The sequence below is a fragment of the Pyrgilauda ruficollis genome, unplaced genomic scaffold (genome assembly GCF_017590135.1).
Source record: "Pyrgilauda ruficollis isolate IOZ18807 unplaced genomic scaffold, ASM1759013v1 scaffold17, whole genome shotgun sequence".
Taxonomy (NCBI): Eukaryota; Metazoa; Chordata; class Aves; order Passeriformes; family Passeridae; genus Pyrgilauda; species Pyrgilauda ruficollis.
Window position 1 is genome coordinate 6,573,544 of NW_024515875.1, and position 21,268 is coordinate 6,594,811.

The 21,268-nt window shown below is 43.8% G+C and overlaps 1 protein-coding gene across 1 annotated transcript in view; it reads left to right on the plus strand.

Annotated features, from left to right (window-relative positions):
- Positions 1-247: 247 nt before the first annotated feature.
- The window catches only part of GAP43 (growth associated protein 43), a 52,576-nt gene continuing 31,555 nt past the window's right edge, over positions 248-21,268 (plus strand). The window contains exon 1 of the mRNA XM_041463929.1: positions 248-354. Within this exon, the coding sequence (XP_041319863.1) occupies positions 325-354 (30 nt within the window). The 5' untranslated portion in view covers positions 248-324. The remainder of the gene's footprint in view (positions 355-21,268) is intronic.

The following is a 21,268-nucleotide window of genomic DNA, read 5'->3' on the forward strand; positions in this document are numbered from 1 at the left end:
GTGGGGGTGGGGTGGGGAGGTGACGAGTCAGGGAGAGCTGGCGAACAATTCTGGGAAGGGTAGGGAGGGAGGCAGGGAGAGGCAGCGTGTGCATGTGTGATGAGCAATAGCTGTGGACCTTCCAGTTGCTGCTAACTGCCCTGGTGTGTGTGTGCGTGCGTGTGCTCGCGTGTGTATGTGTGTGTGAGCGAGAGAGACAGGGAGAGAGAGAGGGAGGGAGGGAGGGAGGGAGTGGAGAGGGTGGGGGGGAGAGATAAGAGAGAGAAGAGGAAAAGGAGAGAGGAGAAGGAAGGAAGAAGAAGGAAGGAAGGGGACAATACGATCATGCTGTGCTGTATGAGAAGAACAAAACAGGTAGAGCTTAAGATTTTTCTATTTCTTTCTGTTGAGAAACCTCAGGCTGCTGGATGTCCGTGGGGTGCGTGCCTGCCTGAGTGTGTGAGGGGCTGGGGTAGGGGTTGGGGTAAGGGGGGAGGAAATTTCAGCTGCTTTCAGCAGACGTCTATTTTGCAATTCTTTAGCATCTTGCGACTGAAGGTTCTTTTCACACCCTGCAACGTGACTGTTTTGCCTTTCCGGGGCTGGTGATATGGGGAAGGGGGGTGGCCTACATCCACATTTGGGGGAGCTACCAGAATCCCCCCTCTATTCTTTTTTTTTTTTTTTTTTTTTTTTTTTTTTTTTTTTTTTTCTTTAACAGGGGCAGTTATATTGCCTAGGGTTTTCTGTCTGTGGTTCTGAGGGTGTGGATGGGGCGGGGTGGGGGGGAGAAGTGGAGGGGAGTGTTGCGGCTGGCAGGAAACGTGATGAGATCTGGCTCTACCTTGGAGATAAAGGAAGCAATTCTTCATCTTATGCCAAAAAGGAACGGGTGCCCAGTGAGCCTTGATCCCTGGTCAGAACGCTCTCAATTGCTCCTGTTTCTGATGAATGGGAGATGCTTTATGTGCTTGTGATGTGAGGTGGCACGGAGGACAGGTGTATTCATTTTTTTGTATTGCAAAAATCTGAGCAAGAATTAACCTGAAGGAATTTTTTTTTAACCTATGCTACAGTGAAAAATCCAATTAAATAATAACAAAAGCATTAGCCTGAGGAGGAGGAGAATCACCCTCTTTGCAATACCCTTCATAGTACAACCAGTTAGACAACTGTGCACCAGCTGGGAAAGAAACAGAGGACCACGCCTCTGTTAGCTCTGAACTCGGGTGGGATAAGAGAAGCTCATGGGGTGAACCTGTTGGAAACCCACTCATTTTCTGTCCTGGTACCGCCTGGCTTTTGCTATAAGGGAATTGAGATGATGAGAAGGTTTGGGTGGGGGCTCATTTCAGTGTCAAAATTGTTGTGTCCAAAATGATAATGCAATTAGGAAAAAAAAGCTACTAAGATAATTTCCCCCTCACCCTTCCCCCTTTTATTTTGTGTGAAAGCCCAAACCTGCTCCTGATTAAGAAAGCCTTTTAAGCTGAACCTCTTGGACTTCCTCAGGAGGATGCTGGATTTATACAGTTGGAACTTTGCAGCAGGAACTGACCCCAGATATCTTTGTAAGGCATTTTAGAAACTTCCAAGAATTATGGATTTGTAGGTAGCGACAAGGAGCTTTGGTCCTTGTTCTGAGCACAAAACTCAACTCAGGCACAGCACCACACTAGTTACTTTCTTTATATATGCACACATTTCAGTGTCTTTTACAGCATAGCACTGCAGTATTCTGTTCACACGCTGATGTGAGTAACTACAGTTCCTGTGAACAGCACAGTGTTGAAAGAAGATTCAGGTTAAAGTGTGTTTCTGAATGGAAATGTGTGTTAGCAAACGAAGGAAAAATTTGTAGAATAATGGGGAGGGGCAAGTGATTGGGATAGAAAGAGACCCTGCGTCATCCTGTGTTTTTCCTCATGCAGGTTTTTCAAAAGCTTTGCAATTAATGATATGCTCACTAAAATCTGGGAGGAGGGGGTGAAGGCTGGGGAGGGGGGTAACACGTTGCAGAAAGCCAGCCGAGCACGTTCTGATGGCAAATACGGGATGAAAAGAGCAGAGGAGGAGTAGGAAGGCAGACAGGGAGGCAAAGTGACAGAGCAGTGGGCGGAGGTGCACGGCAAATTTTAAAATAAAGTAGGAGCTCTGGGGTTCTTTGGAGTCAGAGGAGAGCTACAGGGGAATGGAGATCATCCTGCCCGTGTACCATCACAGGCTGGGCATAAAATCTCCCTGACGACACTCTGCTGTATGTGTTCTTTACACCTCTCCGGGCTTACTCGCGTCTTTTTGTGCTCGGTGGCACTCAGGGAATGCGTGGCACGCAGGTGCCTGGCTCACCCGCAGCCCTGCCTGCCCGCTCCCGCACGATTCCACCGCATGGAACACGCCCCTCTCCGTGCGCGCTCCCGCGCGGCGCACGGCCCCGCCGCCGCGGGGACACGCGCGGGCTCTCCGTGCGCTCGCCCCGCGCCCGCCGAGCGCCCGCAGCCCCGCCGCGCCGCCCGAGCCTCTTCGTGCGTGGTGGTGGGCTCGGAGCCCAGCCGTGCTCCTCCACCTGAATACACTCCGCAATTGCCAAGCTGGCAGCGCAGCGGCTCGCTCGGGAAGGCTGATGGTACGCCAGAGAAAGCTCTGATTGGGAGAGAAAAAAAGACCTCGGTTTTCAGCATGTGCTCTTTCTCTGTCCCCACCCAGACCTTTCGCTGAGAGAAAAGGATGGAATGGGTTCTTCAGCACTGGCCGGAGTTTCCTTCCCAAAATAAAGGCAGCTCTCCTCAAATTATTTTTCAGGGGAAGTCCCTGGTGTCCCCCCTTTTTGGCATCTAAGGAGCAAAACGTTGAAATTACAGGCTTGGAAGGGCGTGGAAGAAACCTCTTCACATTTGTGTCTAGGTGTGCCTGTGTGTGTCTGTCCACCCACCCCTCAGAGACAAATATGTCCACACGCTCATACCTTGCAGATTGTTCTTTCTTCTGGGTGCGATGCCAGTGTGAAGAGTGAAGTATTTGACTGACTGACTGACTGACTGTGCCCGCCCATGAGGGATGTAGGTAGCTAAGTGTTGTCATTTCTGCCTACAGTTGACTGCAGCTCTGAATCTGAGCCCACAAAATAATCAGCTGAGAGGTAGCATAACTGAAAAGCTGGGTTGAGCTATGTCTGAAAACCCGAACTCAGCCTTTCCTGACAGCGAGAGATGCCGCCAGTAACGCACAGGGCTGGGCAGTGAGATAGGTGGCTAGAAATGCAAGTGTTGCATGCGCTGCATACTAGAACAGATGGACATTATGGGGGTATGTGCTCACTATTGGATTGCATGAGTGATTAAACAATAACCCACAAGCAGGTTTCCCACTTGTGGGTGAGATGAGTCCCATTCATCACCAGCCGTAGACGACGGCTTCCTTCCCGTTCCATCCTCTCCTCCTCACCCCAGCGCCGGAGAGCCAGCGGCTGCAAAGGTTTAAACCTGCCACACCCATCAAATCAAAGGAGGGAGAGGGGAGAAGAGGCAGTCTGCATTTCTTCCCCCTTCCACACGAGCAGCATGAATAAACATGGCTGTACCTCTAAAGATGCAGTTTAATGCAATTGGAGAAGGCAAAAGCGTTAGGGAACAGTTCCAGCAATTACAGCCAGCCGGTGAGGTGGCTTGTCATTCCAGGAACTGCAGAGGTGTACGGTGTACAAGAAGGAGGAAATGGAGAAAAAAAGAGAGGAAGATGCCTGCTGAGTGAAGGTTTTCTTGCTTCAGGATATTAAAATGTCTCAGGCTTCATTTAAGATAACTTAATTATACTGCACGATCCAGATGCTTCAATACTTGCAAGGCGTGGTCTTACCTTTAAACACCACTGTGGACAGTAGAAAAGGGGTATTTTAAAGGAAAGATGTCTATTCACACCTCTCCTCCCACCACTTGTGGTGTAAATCACCACAGACTGCTGACTTCAGGGCAGAAGCACTTCATCTGCACCTAGGTAGAGTCTAGCCAATGCCTCTGCCTTTCTGAGAGACACTGAGCAGCTTCTGTGCTTGTTCCAGTAAACAATTGTTCCATGGAAGTTTAATTACTGTCCTCACTATTTCTCTTCCTGGGGCAATACCCCCGGGATTTCTACTGAGAAGGGTGTCTCCAGAGAAACAGCCCTCCCATCACCCTCTCCTCCACTGCCTTTGCTGACTATTAGAGACATTGATTTCTCCTAGATCATATAATGTAACTGTTCTTAATGGTGCAGGCAAGCCCCCTCCTAGGGAACTAATTGCAGGCAGAGATTCCAGTGGGAGAAGGACAGCGATAGTGCTTAGTGGGAAAGAAATCAGTCAGTGGATCCAAATTGTCTTTGGCCACTTTCTCCTGAATCGAAAGCCCAGCAAAACCAGTCAGGCAGTACCTGCTGGTGTGCAGAGGCATCCCTGCCTAGAGGGCTGCACTGAATCTTCTGTGTGACCATGCCAGGCTGGGGACACCCGTGCAGCCCAAGGAACCACCAGCACGTATTGTCTGAGGGCTTGTCCTGGCCTAACGCTGAGGCTGCCTGAATAATCTCAGAGCTGCTCCTGCCACAGGATAAGGAAATGAGCTGTAGCTCCAGGCTGCGTCCATGCTATGCTGAAAGGATGGGCATTGCCTGCGGAGGGAAAAGAGAGGGACCTCTCCTTCGGTCATGTAGCTTTGACTGACTAGAAGGAGAAATTGCAAAAAGTTTTCACCTCAAATTGACTCTCCTTGCAGGCCAGCTGTACTGAGATTAGCTCAGCTGGTTAGAGCGTGGTGCTATTAACACCAAGGAACACCAAGGCTGTGGGATTTGTGGGATCAATCCCTGAGTTCACTTAAGTGCTGGACTTAATGATCCTTGTGGATCCCTTTGAACTCAGAATATTATCTGATTTGGATTTTGTGATGTCATCCCAGGATCGTCCCACACAGACATTATATTTCCTTCTCCCCATTTCCCAGAGAGCAGGAATTTCTCACGGCTGGGAGCTGCCAAGTTGCAATGCCTTTTGTGCTAGTGGGAAACAGAACAAGGCCCATTGGCCCTTGAAAGATGAAGGCAGGCTGATAGTCTTGCATGATGCAAATGAAGGATGTGTATTCCTGCTTGGATTTGCTGTGCTTGTGCTGTGAGGCATGTGCTCCTCATAGTGACTCCTGTGCTCCATGTGCTGTCCGTAGCAGAGGACAGGGGGCAGAAGTGGGTCCTGCCTAATCTCTACCAAGCAGACAGGTACCTGCTGTGTGATTGGTGTATTACCAGGTAAAACAGCAGCTATAGCCTGAAGGTTGCTTCTGCTTTTGGCTGAGATAATTTGAAGCAAAGGCACCAGAATCACAATATTCTGAATTGAAAAGGAATCACCACAAAAATCACCCACAAAAATCACTGAGTCCAACTTTTAAGTGAATGGTCCATATGGGATGAAACCCGCAGTCTTGGTGTTATTAGCACCATGCTCTATAAGCTGAGGCCTCTGCATGGTTGTGGAAGGCTGGTGGTGCATTGCTGACTGCCATTTGCTCAGTGCATGCACTGCTGGCCCATGCATTCTTCCTTCTGTACAACCTTCCTGTTGTCCTCTTCCTGAACGTAAACGACTTGTGATTCCTTTGTTGCTTTGGGCTTCTTCCTTACACTGGGAGGGCTCCTTTAGGGTTTGAGAAGGAACAAAAGCTCTGGTGACAGTGCTCTAAAGACACCTGAGGATGAGAAACCTTTTGATGGCCCCTCTCTGTTTTGATGTCCTTTGGAAGCCACTGTGTGATTCCCCTGTTTGCCCTGAGTATGAGAGGTCTCAGGGGTAGATTTGGCAGCAGTCCTTACCTGTCTGCATCTAAGTTTTGAAATCCTGGTGTTCAGTGTTGTAAAGAAACAACCGTAGCCCAGTAGCTCTACACAGAGGAATGTTGGGCTGATAAGAGGAGGCTGGTCATCCAGAAAGGCATGGTGGAGGGTACAAATGTTTGCTGGTAGAATATCTTGCTGTGGGAGTACCAGAGCAGGTACCCAGATGAAACACCTTTCAATATCTGAAGTCCAAAATCAAAGTCAGGAATCCATCCATACTCATTTAATCTACAATTCCAAGATCCTCCCGAGCACACCAGGAGGTGACATGTAACCTCAGAGCTCTGATGGCCTCAAGTGGAGAAGGTGTTTATTTTTCCTTTGGGCTCGTTCTATCACCTGCTGAGTGCATGTGTAAAACTCGATGGCTTTTCATGGTTGTGAGCACCACAGGGTAGTATAGAGGAATTGGTTTAGGGCGAGCTGGTTTCTCTTTCTGGCAGTGCTATTAACCTGCTTTCTGACTGATCTAAGCATACATTCTCCAACTGTTGTGGCCATCTCTGCAAGATGCTTCTTTAATTTGGAAACTAAACAATTAGAGTGGGGGAAAAAAAAAGGAATTCAGAAGCCCTGAAGTGAGAGATGCTTTGGACAGGCAAAGCTCTGCTTTATCCATTCTCAGTCACTCCTGCAGTGCTAGGGTGTTTATTAGCCCCTTGAATTCCTTTAACACAAACCATTGCTTTTCTTCTCAGACCAAGGCTTTATTACAATGGACCAGAGCCTAAGAGCAGGTCTACAACTTAGTTTTCTCCCTGCTATTCACCAGAGTGGTAGCTCCTCCCTGACCACCACAGTGATCCAGCCTACGATATGTGTATGGGGTGAAGGAATAGTGTAATGAAAATAGTGATTTGTTTTTAATACAGCAAAAGGAATTTGTGCTTTTGGAGTTACACTGCTCCTGCTGTCTCCGCCTGTTACTCATTCTGTCTCCTCTCCCCATCTGTTCTGCTCCTTGCCTTCCCCCTGCTCCCTTGACCATGCAGTACTCCTGCTGGCAGCATCAGCCACTACCACCAGGGTCTGGCTCCCTTCACCTTTCCTGGCACTAGTGTTTGAAGAACTGGGTTCCTTCTTTGTGCTCCAGTTGCTTTTGTATCTGCTGCAGTTCTCCACCTGGGCAGAGTTGCAGCTGACACAAGTGAGTATCCCTAGAGAGAGACAGCAAAGTGGTGGATCTTTACTTCTCACCTTCCTGTTGGCTTAGGTAAAAGGTTGCCCAGCCACAGCAGCAGCTGGGAAGGGTATGGCTGCAATAGGAGCAATGCTAGTGTCAGCATTCCTGCTTTCCTGATGGTTCATGCTCCATCCAGGCTTGTCCCTTGGCTTCTAATGCTGCTGTTGGGTGGCAGGCTGTGCTACAGATGTCTTGCTGGCCCAAGACAGGATGTCCTGAACCTGCCAACCAGGGACAGTTGGCATTTATGTCTCAAAAAGCAAGCCAGGATGTACTTACAGTCTCTTAAATTATGACCAATAAATGTCAGTCCCGTTCATTACTCATCTCGCAGCTGAAGTTTCTTGAATTAATTCCAGCCATAATCACAGTATATCTCTATTTATAGAAGCTGGGACATCTCACAATATTTAGGCATTCTCTCTGGAGGATACACCTTTCTGTAAGGGCTAGTAATTAGTAAAGCTAAAGGGCCCCAAAAGAATCTCACTTACTTGGTTTGAATGCCCCTAAAATTCAGGGGTGCAGGGGAGTGTGTTTTGATCTGAACCCCACTCTGAAGCTAGTTTCATTCCACCCTTCCCATTATTGCCTAGAAGTGCTACTGTGCTTTTAGGAACTTCAGGGTTTTTTTTTTTTTATGAATTGGGATGATTGCTAATAATTGCTAATGTACAGAATAATTTACAGTTCTGATTATTCTTATAACTGTTAAAACTTATCAATTAGCATTCAGTTCATCAGACTATTGAGTGGAGTCTAATCCATTTATTTTATTAACAGCATCCAATGACCTTATAAATCTGCAATGTTAAGTACTCCAGAGTGTGCAGGTTGGGCACCACGGTACTATGCTATGCTCTTTTGCAGATGAGGTCAGTCATTTATATTAATTCAGATTGAAACCAGCAGGATGTAAACCACAAAGGTTTTGAGCTGACTATTGTTCACCTTCTGTCTGCCCACAGCTTTAGGAGTAAGGCATTCAGTGGTGGATTTAGAAATAATTTAACAAAAAGTGATCTAGGTTTGGAAGGGTAGACATAAAGAAACAGGTGTCAGTTGCTGATTTGCTGACAGTAAAATTGCAGCCCTTTAATTTCATGTAAGAGTGAAATCCGCTGCTGGAAATAACCTGCTGAGCAAATGCAAGGAGGGCATCACCTGCTCAGCTGTGCTGAGAGGAGTGGTGAAGCTGGGAGGCAGTACTGGAGTGATGGGGAACTGAGGCAGAGGGGCTTTTAGAAGTTGGACCACAAGTTTACCCCCTGCAGGGACACTTCACTGTGTTCCTTAGAACTGTGAACTTTCACTTCACCTAGTGTTAACATTTTAATTCTTAGCTTGTTGGGTTGGAGAAGTCAGACTGGCAGCTTGCAACAGGATTGCACAGGCTGAGATGATTCTGTCAGAATGGAGGTTTTGCCTAATAAAGATGAAACACTGTGGTTTTAACCCTTCCTATTTACATTTCCTGTGGAAAACCCAAGAGAATTTCAAGTCCTACATAGAGTTCTGAGGACTGACAACTGCAACAGAAAATTGATGTTTAATGTTGACTGTTAAAATTGATAGGTATGCAACCAGTCCTGCCTCAAGCACAGCACTGGCAAATGGCCTTTCCCTTGTATCCTAAATTCCACTCAGAATACCAGCGAGAAGAGATAAAACCCTAAGGAAAGGACAAATGGAGCAAGGAAAGAAAAGATCTCCCTCTAAAATAATGGAAGAACTGAAACCAGCTGAAATCTCCAGGAAGTAAACAGAAGTTGGATAAGTTCCAGAGAAAAGTTAGCAAAGTTAAGATGTGAAAAAGTACATGAAGCTCACTATTGTATGGTAAAACTGGATACGCAGCAAAAAGAACCCTCCATTATGATGCCAGTGTACAAGATTTTGTAGATGATAAAAAAAAAAAAAAAGTAGTAAAAAATGACCCAAATGGCTCATAGGAACTCTTACAGTTAATTCTTACTTATATTCATTGTCTTCTTGCTTTGAGTGGTATGGTTCCACAAATCAGGAAGAGATACCATGAGACAATGCCTTATCTTGTAGAATTTAATTACTTTTTAATCAGGGTGTGACTGTCAAGAGGAGTCTGAAATGCCTGGCAGTATTTTACCATTGTTCTGAACTGAGAAATAAGGGTTTGTTCTAAACTGAAGTACATTCTTAGACATGTCTGTCACAGGCTGTAGAACTTTAGAGCTTCCTTCCTTTCTAAGTGTGGAGGTGTCTAAAGCCTTCACACAATTATATTTAAAACTGTAAAGTCCCCATAACATTCATCGGCTGTTTACTGGCATACCTAGATGATCCTTTTATAACCCATAATCAACTCAATACAAAGACAAAATAATAATTGATCCAGAGAAAGAGAGTGAAATAATATCATCCTGACTCTCTCTGTTTATGGTGCTTATGGAGAGGAGGGGAGAGCTGTGATTGAAGCTTTACATCCAGCATTGTCAATAAGGCTAAAGCATTTTATGCCCAATTTGCATATCTTCAGTAATGTGATCAGCTGCAAGTTGATGGCTAAAAGAGGTAACAGGAACCACAAAGGAGGAAGATCAGGATCTAGGAAAAGGGCAGAACAAATCAGGGTGTACTGATGTAAGATGGTTCTTTCAAGTCATCCTAGCTTATTTACAAAGGTGAGGGAAGCAATCTCTGAACCATAAGCTTTGAATGCTTTGAAGACTCATGTGGCATGGATGAGGTGTCAGAAGGCTGAAAACAAGCAGAAGATAAGAAATTGCAGACTACCCATTTTAACTTCATTCCTGGAGAAAAAAGAATGGTGGAAATAATCAAATAAAGGAGATTATTAGGAGCCAGCACAGATCTGTCAAGCACATATAATGTCAAACTAATTTAGCTTTCTTCTATAACAAGGCTTGTGGATACAGAGGAAGTAGTTGTCATACCTTGTCATTTGTAAGAATTTTGACATTATCTCACAGTCTTTTATCATAAATGCAGCAAAGAATCAAGTTCCAAAGGAAGGCATTACAGCAGGGATGCAGAACTGGTGTAGATAATTTTACTCAATGAGCAATTCTCACTGATTTCCTGTTGAAATGGAAGACTATTGAGCAGGTTGCCACAAGCTTGTGCTGTGGCCTGCTAGTGCTTCATATTTTCATTAACAAACATTGTACTTTATATTAAAATTTTAACCTGGATAACTGTCTAGAGGAAGTGTTTTATGAAATCTGCAGATGGCATAAACCAGCTGTGGTGAGCTGGGGGAAACCACTGTAATTCAAGAAAAGCTTGTCAGACCAGGGATCTGGTTTGAACAACATCAGAGTGAATATGAAGTACTCTCCATGGGAATGATTAATAAATTGCAGCCAGTTCTACATGGGAGACCACAGGCTGTCCTTCAGGAAGGCAGACAGGGTCTCTAGAGGACCGCAAGTTCAGTGTTAGGCTAGAACATCATCCTGTTTCCAGGAAGGGGAACACCATCTTACCAGGCTGTGCAAGTGGGAGCACAGGCTGTCAGACACATCTCATAAGCCTTCAGCTCTGATGTGCACTTGTAGCACTCCGCTGAAATGTCCTGCCTTAGTTTTGTACTGCACTCTGAGGAAGTGTGGTCCAGTGAGAGGATGTAGACTGGGATAGTGAGAATTGCTTGAGGTAAAAGGAGAAAAGACTGAAATAATTAGGGTTGTTTAACCTAAAAGGAAGAAGGCCAAGAGTGGTCCAGATGCTAGTGTGCCAAGTGAAAGAAAATAGGAGTAATGTTTCCCGCTGCCCATGATGTATAAAAATAGGAGTATTGGTCTTTAATGGGGTGTGCAAAAATATTGTGGTGCACTGTGATATATTAAGTAAACTATGGCAGGTTTAATCACTGAAGGGCTGCAGGAAGTATCTCTGGACCAGAGAATGGACTCAATGGTCTCTTGTGCTCCTTCAACACTATTTCATGTGATTATTATCAAATATTCACTGAAGCAGAACCTGGGCCCAGTGTGTCCTCTTGCAAGACTGTGCTTAACCAGTAGGATATAAATTGATATTTACTTTTGTATGCTCTCTGTCTCTGGCCTGATGATTATTTAATTCTTCCATGGAAAAAGTCGAGGAACTTATGCAGGAAAAGCTGAGATCAGCTTGCTCTAAGCAGTCTTTTGTAGGAGGGGGGTAAGACCTGAGATCTTTTCAGGTACAGTAGAGATTGGATCAACATCTTCCATAATTTAGGGAAGCTAGTGTGTCTACTGAGATACTGAATAAATAGTTATTTACTACATGCTGTGAGAGAGGAACAAGAGTTGTTCCTTCATTACAGGGGTTCAGGGCTTGAATCCAAACCAGTAGATACCTCCCCAATAAACAGAGTAAGATGCCTAAACTCAGAATGTTTAGATGTCACTCTGTCTTCAGCATTTGTTACAGCCAGGTTCTAAAGGCATTCAATTGGTGTATTATGTTTCTGAGGTGCCCAGATCTACGCGTATTTTCTAGTGGACTCAAGGCTATGATTTCAGCAGGACATCTCACCTTGTTCCTAGACTTAGTTCCAACATCCTTCTCCTGAACACAAACATCTGCTGGAACTCCACACTGAGGTGCCCCGTTCATCATCTTCATGGGAGAATTATTACAAGGGGTTTATCAATTGGTGGCATGAATTGTCTCAAACATTTGTATGGCAGTCACTCAGAAATTCCCAACCAGAGGGCTGTACTCCTACTAGAAGTCACCTTCAGTGCTTAATCCCCTCTGCTGCCATTATGATGTGTTCCAGTGGTTGCTGGGAATGCAGAATAAAATATACTGAGATATAATTCACCTTCTCTGGACGTATTCTCATGCAGCAGAAGAGCTAGTGTTGCATGGAAATATAGAACAGGTAAAGATGATCTGTGGTATCTTGCAGTATCTCATGCTAAATCTGTATAACCCTTAGGAAGATATCCTTTGTTTATTCCTGAGTCTTTCCACAACACAAGAGGGAGAACAAGATACCCTGCCTATAGTCAGGATTACCCAACTTTTGGGAGATGGGATAAATTGCAATAGTCAAAGACAATCTTTTCATCTGAATCAAACTTTGCTGGGCTTTTCCTGTTTGGACAAGAATTTTCTTGGTAGGGGTCTTCTTCAAATAGACACTGTGACTTTTTAATTTATCTGTCTGATGAGATTAGAGGAATAAAGCTTTGAAAGTGCAAAGAATTTTGCAAGCATTTAATAGGTAACAGTTGCACCTTTATTATACAAAGGAGGAGAATGTTATGATTTCAAATGATGAAATTTCCTATATTCTCCCTTTTTAGTTTACATTTAAAAGAAAAGATTAAACACCTTTATTAAGCATATATTTAGTTTTCAAAGTCAAACAGTGTACAGAAAATTAATTAAAAGGTTGCCTATCCATCTTTAATTTGTCTTCTGTCATGAATAGACATAAAAATGTGGTTCTTAATTATAAGATCAAACACTGGTACCTTTTTTTTTCAATAGGATCCCTGTCTCATTTAGTGCACAGAATGGAATACACTTAGGGACTGAATGAGTTTTGCCATAAACAAAGCTGATTTCTATCGGTCTTCTGTTTCATTTACTGCCAGTGATGAAGGTTATGTATTGAATTGGGCAGGGGGCTGTTCAAAAACAGAAGAATGGTCTCGTATTTTGGCAATTGAATACTGCCCTGAAGAATTAGGCTTTTTCCTGCCTCTTGTCACAAGTTCCTATGTGATATGAAAAGGCCACATAAATGAGGTTTTCCATGGGTGGCCACTAATTGGTGTGTTCTCGTTTTCTGGATTCTCAGTTTGAGACACCTGGGGTCTGACTTGCAGAAGTGCAGAGCTGGTATTGTGTGGAGGTTTGCTGTCAACACACACAGAGCTGGGGAAATACTAATCCGAGGCATCACGAATTGGGGACCCAAAATTTGTCATTGCTCTGGCCATTTTGACCTTAGCCTCTTTTTGTTTGATTTTAGTGTCTGTAAAATAGAGATAACAACCCCTATCTCCCTGGCAGAATATCCATTAAGGCTCGTGAATGAGATATTATGGCAAAATAGCAACACAGAAAAAGACCATGAAGAAATCAGTATTCTGAATTCAGTGATGGGTTTGAATGGTGTGTGGCAAATGAGGCACTTTGCTGTGCTTGAAATTAGGATAACAGGAAAATATGGAATTGCTACACATTCTGTGAGCTCTTTCCTTTGTAGCAGCTGAGGTGGGGGACACTTTCAAGGAAAAAAAAAGATACAATAAAGACTATTAAAAGGCATCTGCAGGAGGAAGTCAAAGTGAGGTTTCAGAGGCAGTCTTCATTTTGCATTTTCTGCTTCCACCTTTAACATGTGCCCAGAAAGATGCTTGTAAGACAGGCTTTTTATGTGATACATGAGTCCCATTATGTTTGACTTGAGCCTCTGAATGATAGGTTGCAAAGTAATTGGGAAAAAATGGGCCAAAGCTGTTACCACTGAGACTAGTACTACACTTTTCATTGATATTGAGGTAAGATCCTTAAAAAATCAGTCCTGGAACACTCTTGTTATTACTCCATTTGCTTGTGAGGAAACCAAGGCGCAGATGAAAGTCGAATAATCTGCTGCAGTAATTCTGCCTGTTTTCTCTATATATAACCAATACTTTTAAACTAGCATTCACATGCCTTCTGAATGAATTTATCTAGAAAGGACAGAAAAAGGATAGGTTTGTTCCTCTCTTCTTCCCCTCCCTTCTTCTCACCTGGAATAAATTGAGTAATAAAAATAATTTGTTAGCTTTATTTGCCAGTCTTTTTTTTTTTTTTTTTTTTTTTTTTGTGTGTGTGTCTGTGTGTCTGTGGGGTGGAACATATATCTGCCTGTGGGACTCTCTGGAAGGATCTCATAAGGAAGAACTGGCCCTGAAGTAGTGGAAGCAAGCAGGTCTATGCTATCATAGGTCCTGTATTCTGAGCTTGTGCTGTGCTTACGAAGTTCTGGGTTGTTGTGCTGGAGAATCTCCAGGTGGGGAGATTGTGCTCACAACAGGGTCTGGATCACAAGCTCCACACCAGGATGTGCCTAAGGAAGAGATCAGAGCCTTCAAACCGTGCTTAACAGGGAGCCTGAGAAGAGGCAAGAACCTTGGTGATACACCATCATACACTTTTATTGCTGAGAGCCTTCTCCAAATCTGAATATGCTGTTGCTGTTGTGGAGACCATGAATATTTGTATTGCCTTTTTCAAGTCTCTGGTTTGTAAGATGGGACACAATTTTCTGGTCAGGCATAGGTGGGGATATTTTCCTACCATGCCTACATGTGCTAGCTGCTGCTGAACTGTTGTGTTGCCTCCTAAGCCTCTGTGTCCATGAATTATCTCCAGAAGAAAGTTACTAATCCAAGGGGTGCACAAAGCACTGGTGCAGAGCTAACAGTCAAGGCAGAAGAGATATTTCATGGAGGAAGTGTAGGTGGCCAAAAGAGAAGGTCTTGTTCACAGGTCTGGAGGAAGGACACTGTCCCTCTGCCACTTAAGAAAAAAAGTGGAGAGGATGCCAGTGTAGGGAAGAAATAGATCATGTTGCCAAGTGAAAATGTGGTTGTCTCTTGATGCATGTTTGGCAGGAAGGCAGTGGAAATGTAGACCTTGTGTTAGCTTTTGTGAGACGGTGGGGATTTTATTGTCCTTGCTATTCCCAAGGCAGATGGGATTTTAGGCTAACCTTGCTGTAATGCTGGTGGAAATGTGCACTGCTACAGGACAGAAGTGGAGGGGGTGGCAGAAAAGGCACCAGACTACATCAGGAGATAGATTTATTGAAGTATCTGTGATCGTGGGACTTCACTGGCTTCTTATCCCTCTAGAAGAAGAAGCACTGACCACAGCAGATAATACTGTGACTTGTAAGCACCTGCCCTGGAACTGAGCTGAAGGGGCCTTACCAAGCTAAGGTCAGCCTTCCCATCTCACAAAGTGCAGTAAGTGGCCCCACTGGCCCCACTTGCTTGCTTCCCTTCCATGGTTCTGAACTGTCCCTGCAGAAGGCAAAATGTGCTTCTTGTTGCTCTGCCTCGTTACATCCACCCAGTTCCATCTTTCACATGTGATTCATTTTCTCTTGGCTTCACGTATCATCAATGCTGATATCCCAAATCTGTAATTTTTCAAGTTCTCTTAGATACTTGCCTCTAAACTCTTCTTGCTGTCAGGTGCAGCAGATAGCAGAGGATGCTGAGTACCTCTGAGAGGTACCACACTAAGCAGTTCTGCTGTTTGGAAATCCATTTGTGAAAGCTGAGCAGCACAGAAATGCCTGGAGAAGTTCATCAGAATTGGAGATAGGCACATTTTTTTTTATTAAAAACCACAAGCTTCAAGCACCATGGTGTAAATAGGAGGTCATTTTACTGCCAGTGGCAGTGAAACAGTGCTCAGTTATACAGAGCATGGAAAGTGCTAAACAGGATTTCTGCCTTTCCTTTGCTCCACTTCTATCAACGCCCTGTGCTTCTGCCCTGCAGCAGCCCTGCTATTCCAGCTCTGATGTTCCAGGGTAGCTACAGAGCTGACAAAAACTAGGCAAGGGTATAGCTGATCCTTTGAACAAAGTAATTCTCTGTTCAGTAGGTTTTTTGTACATATTAAATTATTAAATCTTTAGGGGGCTTTTCCCTGATGCAGTAATTGTGCATTCATTAAATTGCCAGAAAAGATGTACTTTCTATTAATTAATTTTTTCCTAAGAAAAGCCCTTAATTTTCCACTGATAATCCTGCTTCAACTAATTCAAGGATGGACAACTTGTGGCAGATACACAGAGGCAGATACTAAGCGACTGATGTATAACTCCCACAATGGAATCACAGAACCATTTAGGTTGGAAAAGACCTTTAAGATTGTGGAGTCCAATCTTTGTCCCATCAGCACCTTGTCAACTAAACCGTAGCACTGAGTGCCATGTCCAGTCACTTCTCAATCACCTCCAGGGACGGTGACTCCACCACCTCTCTGGAAAGCCCATTCCAATGCATGGCATCCCTTTCTGTGAAGAAATACCTCCTCGTGTCAAACCTGAACCTCCTCTGGTGCAGCTTGGCGTTATGGAGATACGTTTTATTACTGCCAGCACACTGCTGATGTTATGAGTGTTTTTTTATCCATATCTCCAAGTGGGAGGAAGCTCCCAGGGGCTTCTGAGGCCGCCAGCTTCCTACAAGCTCTGGGACTCAGCTGGGCACCTGGTCTCATCCCATCCCACACTGGATGCTGGCATGGTGGGGAGCCATTGCTTGGACTCTGCTCGTTGAAAAAATCCACACCTTCCCTGAGGGTTCTGGTTAGGAGCTTGACACCTCTTGGACACTGAAAGTTGTTTTGGGTTTTTTGGGGTTTATTGTAAGATGCTGATGAAGCCAAGAGGTTTGAGCTTCCATGATGTAGTTAATTGCATTTTAGAAAGTGAAATCTGGGTAAAAGTTGAATTATACCACATTATTGGGAGTGGAAATAGATTTAGACTTCAGCTGCAGTATGAGCTAATATATGTGTGATAAAGACCACGGGAGAAACCGTGTTAGAAGATTATTAAAGATGCTAAGGCAAATATAAAAAACCAAACCAACACTGGAAATGTAGTTGTCTGTGCAACCTCAGTATGGTCTTCTCTTGTGAATGCATTTCAGTACACTTCTAATGACAGGAACACATTTTTCTGTTCAGGGATTTTGACCACATTCAGGTCACAGAATGGACAGTGCTCACTTAATGAGCAATTATTCAATATTTGAATTCTCAAACAAGTCAGTGTGTGACCCCCTCAACTTTGCTTAATAGTATTCAAACCTTGCTCTAAATCAGAAATATTAATTTTCTCCTGAGCTGTCTTGTGATTCTGAGCACATGCCTGATATCACCTAGTAAATCTCTGCAACACCCATGTGAGATAACTGAGTATTTTTACTCCATTTTTGCAGGTGGACAGCTGAGGCATGAAGAGTTTGGTCAGCAGGATGCCCTAGTTTTATGTCCTGAATTTCAGAAACAGAGGGCCTGACCTTTATTCATAGTTTTTGTTTTCAGTTGCACATATCTGAAAACATCTCCCGTTACTGTCAGCTGCAGCTCTGAGTGCTCGGCACTGCTCCAAATCAGACTCAAGGTGTCTGAAGTCAGCTACTCAGAGACACAGAACTTGTCATTTGGAATGACCCCATGAAAAACACAGGCCAGGATAACAGAGGAATCAGCAGCAAAGGTGGGGCAGAGGTGTAGGACAGCCATCTGTTAGCTGCCCTAACCCTGGGATACTCTGTTCTCCTTTGCCAAACTTCTCCCTCCTGCATTTTAACTTTCAATTTCCAACTGCAAAAACTAGGACCAAGATTTTAGTGTAATCCCTTTATACCCCTGAGTTTCCTAAGCTCCAAATATCCAGATTTCCTACTAACGCTTTAAGTCTTCTTTAAGCTACTTTGTCTTACTTTGCAATCTTGCAGCAGATATTTACAAACCTTTTTCCAAACAGTGGCAGGGTGGTATTAGGTAATTTACAGAACTGCCCTAACAAATAAGATTTATATAGGCAGGAGCCTAGCAGGATTTTCAGAGAGCCTTGGTGCCTAATTCGCACTGGTTTCAATAGGATTAAGGCAATGAGGCATTTGTTAAGATCCCACCATTCATTCCTTAAAACCTGGCCCTTTAATTCTTCTTTGCATCAAGTTTATAGGGAACCACTAGAGCTAAAACATAGGAATGTATACTAAAATGTTAATAATTCGTGGTAAAGTTCTGTGAGAGTACAATCTGTAAAGCAGGCATCTTGGGGGAATGTGTTACATTTTCTTCAGGCTTCAAAATAATTGCTTCTGCAATCAAAGGAAATTACATGTAGAAATTTTTTCTCTGCTTTGCACTGAAATCAAAATGTTAGTCACCTGAAAGCTCCAGCAGGTACAATTCTACATAAGTATCCTCAGATATTCTAAGGATCAGGCAGATTCCAAAAACTTAATGGCTGGTTTGAGAGAGTACAGAAAGTGTTTGTGCATTCATTAACTCATTCTTTCTGGAAAGGATCAAATGAGTCTTGTTGAATTTAATCTGTTTGAAAGTATTCTCTATCTAGGATTAATTTCTGATTTAATTTCAGTAGGACTTAATGAATTCATTATGCAGACTGACTTCAGGCAGTGTATTTGTTGCAATTGGCTCACTTACTCCACTATGTTTATACATATGTGTATGTTTGTGACATGCAGTTGGTGATAGTTGTACCATATAATTTCGTCCCCCTGACTGGGAAGGAGGGAAAATAAAGAGTTACCAAAAAAGGAAGAAAAATAAGAAAAGAAAAAAAAACAAAACAACACTACGTTCCTGGTCTAAAATTTTAGGTGGATAATCATTCACTGTGATGAAATTTGCATGATTTTTGCATTGTTTCTATTTTCCTGACAGAGGGACCGGTTAATATGAAAAGTATAGTACAAGAAGTGACATGACCTGGCTGTGAAATGTAGACATTTGCATACCATAATCTGGCTTGTTTGAGCAGACCTATGAGTTGCTTGACTCCAAAGATGTGTCTTATGAACAATTTGGTATTTTTATTGTTAATGGGTCAATAAACTGATCTGGCAAGAACCAACCTTGTTCTGTGACTTCCTGAAGAAGCAGAATCATGGCTTTCTACCAAAAACTAACACTATATTTAGGTAGTACTAAGGGAAAATAGGCTGGCTGCTGTAGTATCTGAATTGTTTTTCCTCTGTAAACAAGTGTGTTCCCTATGCCCTTTCAACACACTCCCACTGCATGTTTCATTGTTTCCTTTCCAACACCACAAGGCAGATCCATCCCAAGGAGGTAGAAATAATAATGATTGTCGGTGTTGTAAATCCTTGTACATTGGGTTTTTCTTAGCGTGGGCACCTTTTCCTTCATCTGGAAGGAAGGATGATAGGAACCCCGATGGAAACTCTTGGACAACCACTGGTGAGGGTTTGACATTCTTCTATTTCCTCTTACTTTTCTCGGCTGCTCCAGCTGCTTGACATCCTCAGAAAACTCCTAAATTTACTGAATAGTATTTGAGGGGAGCTGGCAGGAAATGGAGCAGTCAGACTCAGGACAGTGTTAGCAATCCAACCTGTGTGGATTGCTGATTATCTATAGGACATGGCCATTCATAAGTTCCTTTTTTTCCCTTTCTTTATCCCCAAGTGCTTAGCTATTTTCAGCTCCACCTATTTTAATGGCTGCAGCTTTTCCTCCTGCCTTTGGGAGTCTGATCCACACATTGATTTATTTTGAGCTATATTGCTAATTACTATTTTTGTAAGTATAGTGTTTCATTATTCATTAAAGCTGGGGAGACATTTTAGTAATTTCTAAGTAGAACAAATGTAAATTCAGTAATCAAGTAAGATCTCTGGTTAGGGTTTAAGAGGGCTAGGAGGAGTGATCTGACAAAGGAGCTGGTATGAAAACAGAGCAATTGATATATGAAGGAGTCTTACTAAGAAAGCAGAAACAAACTAATGTTGGCATGGACAAGATGCAGGGGCCAGCTGAAACGCTGGGAGGAATTCTTTAGTTCACCAAAGGAATAAACTGCCACAGCAACGCAGAGAGTCATTTTTTGGGGCAAATGTCCAAAGACTGGTAAAAACCACTCCTGCAGGGTGGATGAACAAAATCAGCCATGCTGCACTGTACAGGGAGGGTCTAGAGGACCCTGGAGATTTTCAATTGTTTCCTCTTTAGTGTGTGACAAAGCTGCTCAGTGTGAACTGGCCCTTACTAAGAGAAGAGGAAATACTGTCCATTTTCTGGTATTGATCAACTGTGCAAGCTTCCCAGTGCTTTCTGTCTGGCTTTGCTTGGGTTCCTGAGGGAAGATGGTTCCTATTCAAGAAACCCATAAGTCGTTCTCAGGATGAAAACCCTATTTCCATATCCCACCTGCATCATAGTAGAAAGATGTGGAAGTAGCTCTTTATACTCTGCCCGCACAGCCATCCTAGGAGTCCTTACCAGGGTCCCTTTTCCCTCAGCTTCTCTGCCAGGGGGCCTCCCACAGGAGTAAAGCCCCCCACAGGTTGGGCTCCAGGGGTTTCTGGATGTAGAGTGCAGTTCTGCTACAGATGCACCAGTTGCACATTCTGAACTGTGTGCCTGGGCAAAAGACATTATGATATGCAGTGCTTTGAGGCTACTGACATGCTTCCTGACTGAAGGATGAAAAAAAACTAGGAGATGTTACAACCAAGATACTAAATACTCATTGAAGCCCTTTTTTAATAACAACTTTAAAATGGGAGGCCCAGGCAGTGAAGAAATTGAAATAAATAACATTTGTCTTGCAGCAGGAAGACTAGAAGATCTGGATGACTATTTAAATGATCCTGTGATATACTAGCCCTTATAAGTGGTGAATCCAAAGCCTTTTTCCAAGGGCTTTTTCCCTAGCACATCTATTCAACATGTTCTCTTTGGCCAGGGGTCTTTATAGCACTAAAATAGCAGGGTCCACAAAGGGGTTTTTGCAGCAGGCACTGCAGGCTTGCCTCCCCCTCCCTCCTTTTCAATAAGGTTGAATACAGTAAAGGAGCAAAGGAGGAAACAAAATGGCTCAAAGCCACATGAGCATTTCCCATAGCTCAGTGCCAGGGTCTAGAAGAAGTAACTAAGCCCTGGGGTTGCTGAGTCTTGTGTTCAGGATCTTCCCAGTCAAAACCATGCCTGTACTCTGGTGACAACGCACCTGAAGATGGGAGAGAGAAGAGAGGAGAGGGATGTGGCACAACATTATGCCACACTGGGACTGTGCCACTTAGGAGTGACAGCTGCAATCACAGGCCTGATTGATCCATTTTACAGACCTTGGGAAGCACTTGAGTTACACAAACTGGGCATGGTCTCAGGCAGTCAAGCCCAGATTCTTGTGTGAAAGAAGCTGCGTCATACACGTCCCTTCTGGAGACCTTTTCAGGTTCTGGCAGAACTGAAAAGCCCCCCTTAAGGTCATCCTGGCACTGACAGGAGGAAGTAGATAAGAGCATGACTTAAGTATTGCACAATGCTTCACTGAGCTACACACCATGCATTTGAGGTTCTTGCAGCACTAAAAATACTAATTTAATTATGTTCAGAGTCCTTCTGGAACTTAACAATGTCTCCATTTGTAAGTTGTTTGGAGCAGCGGACCACGGAGATCTTGTAAAAATTATCCCTAGAAAAATGTCTCTG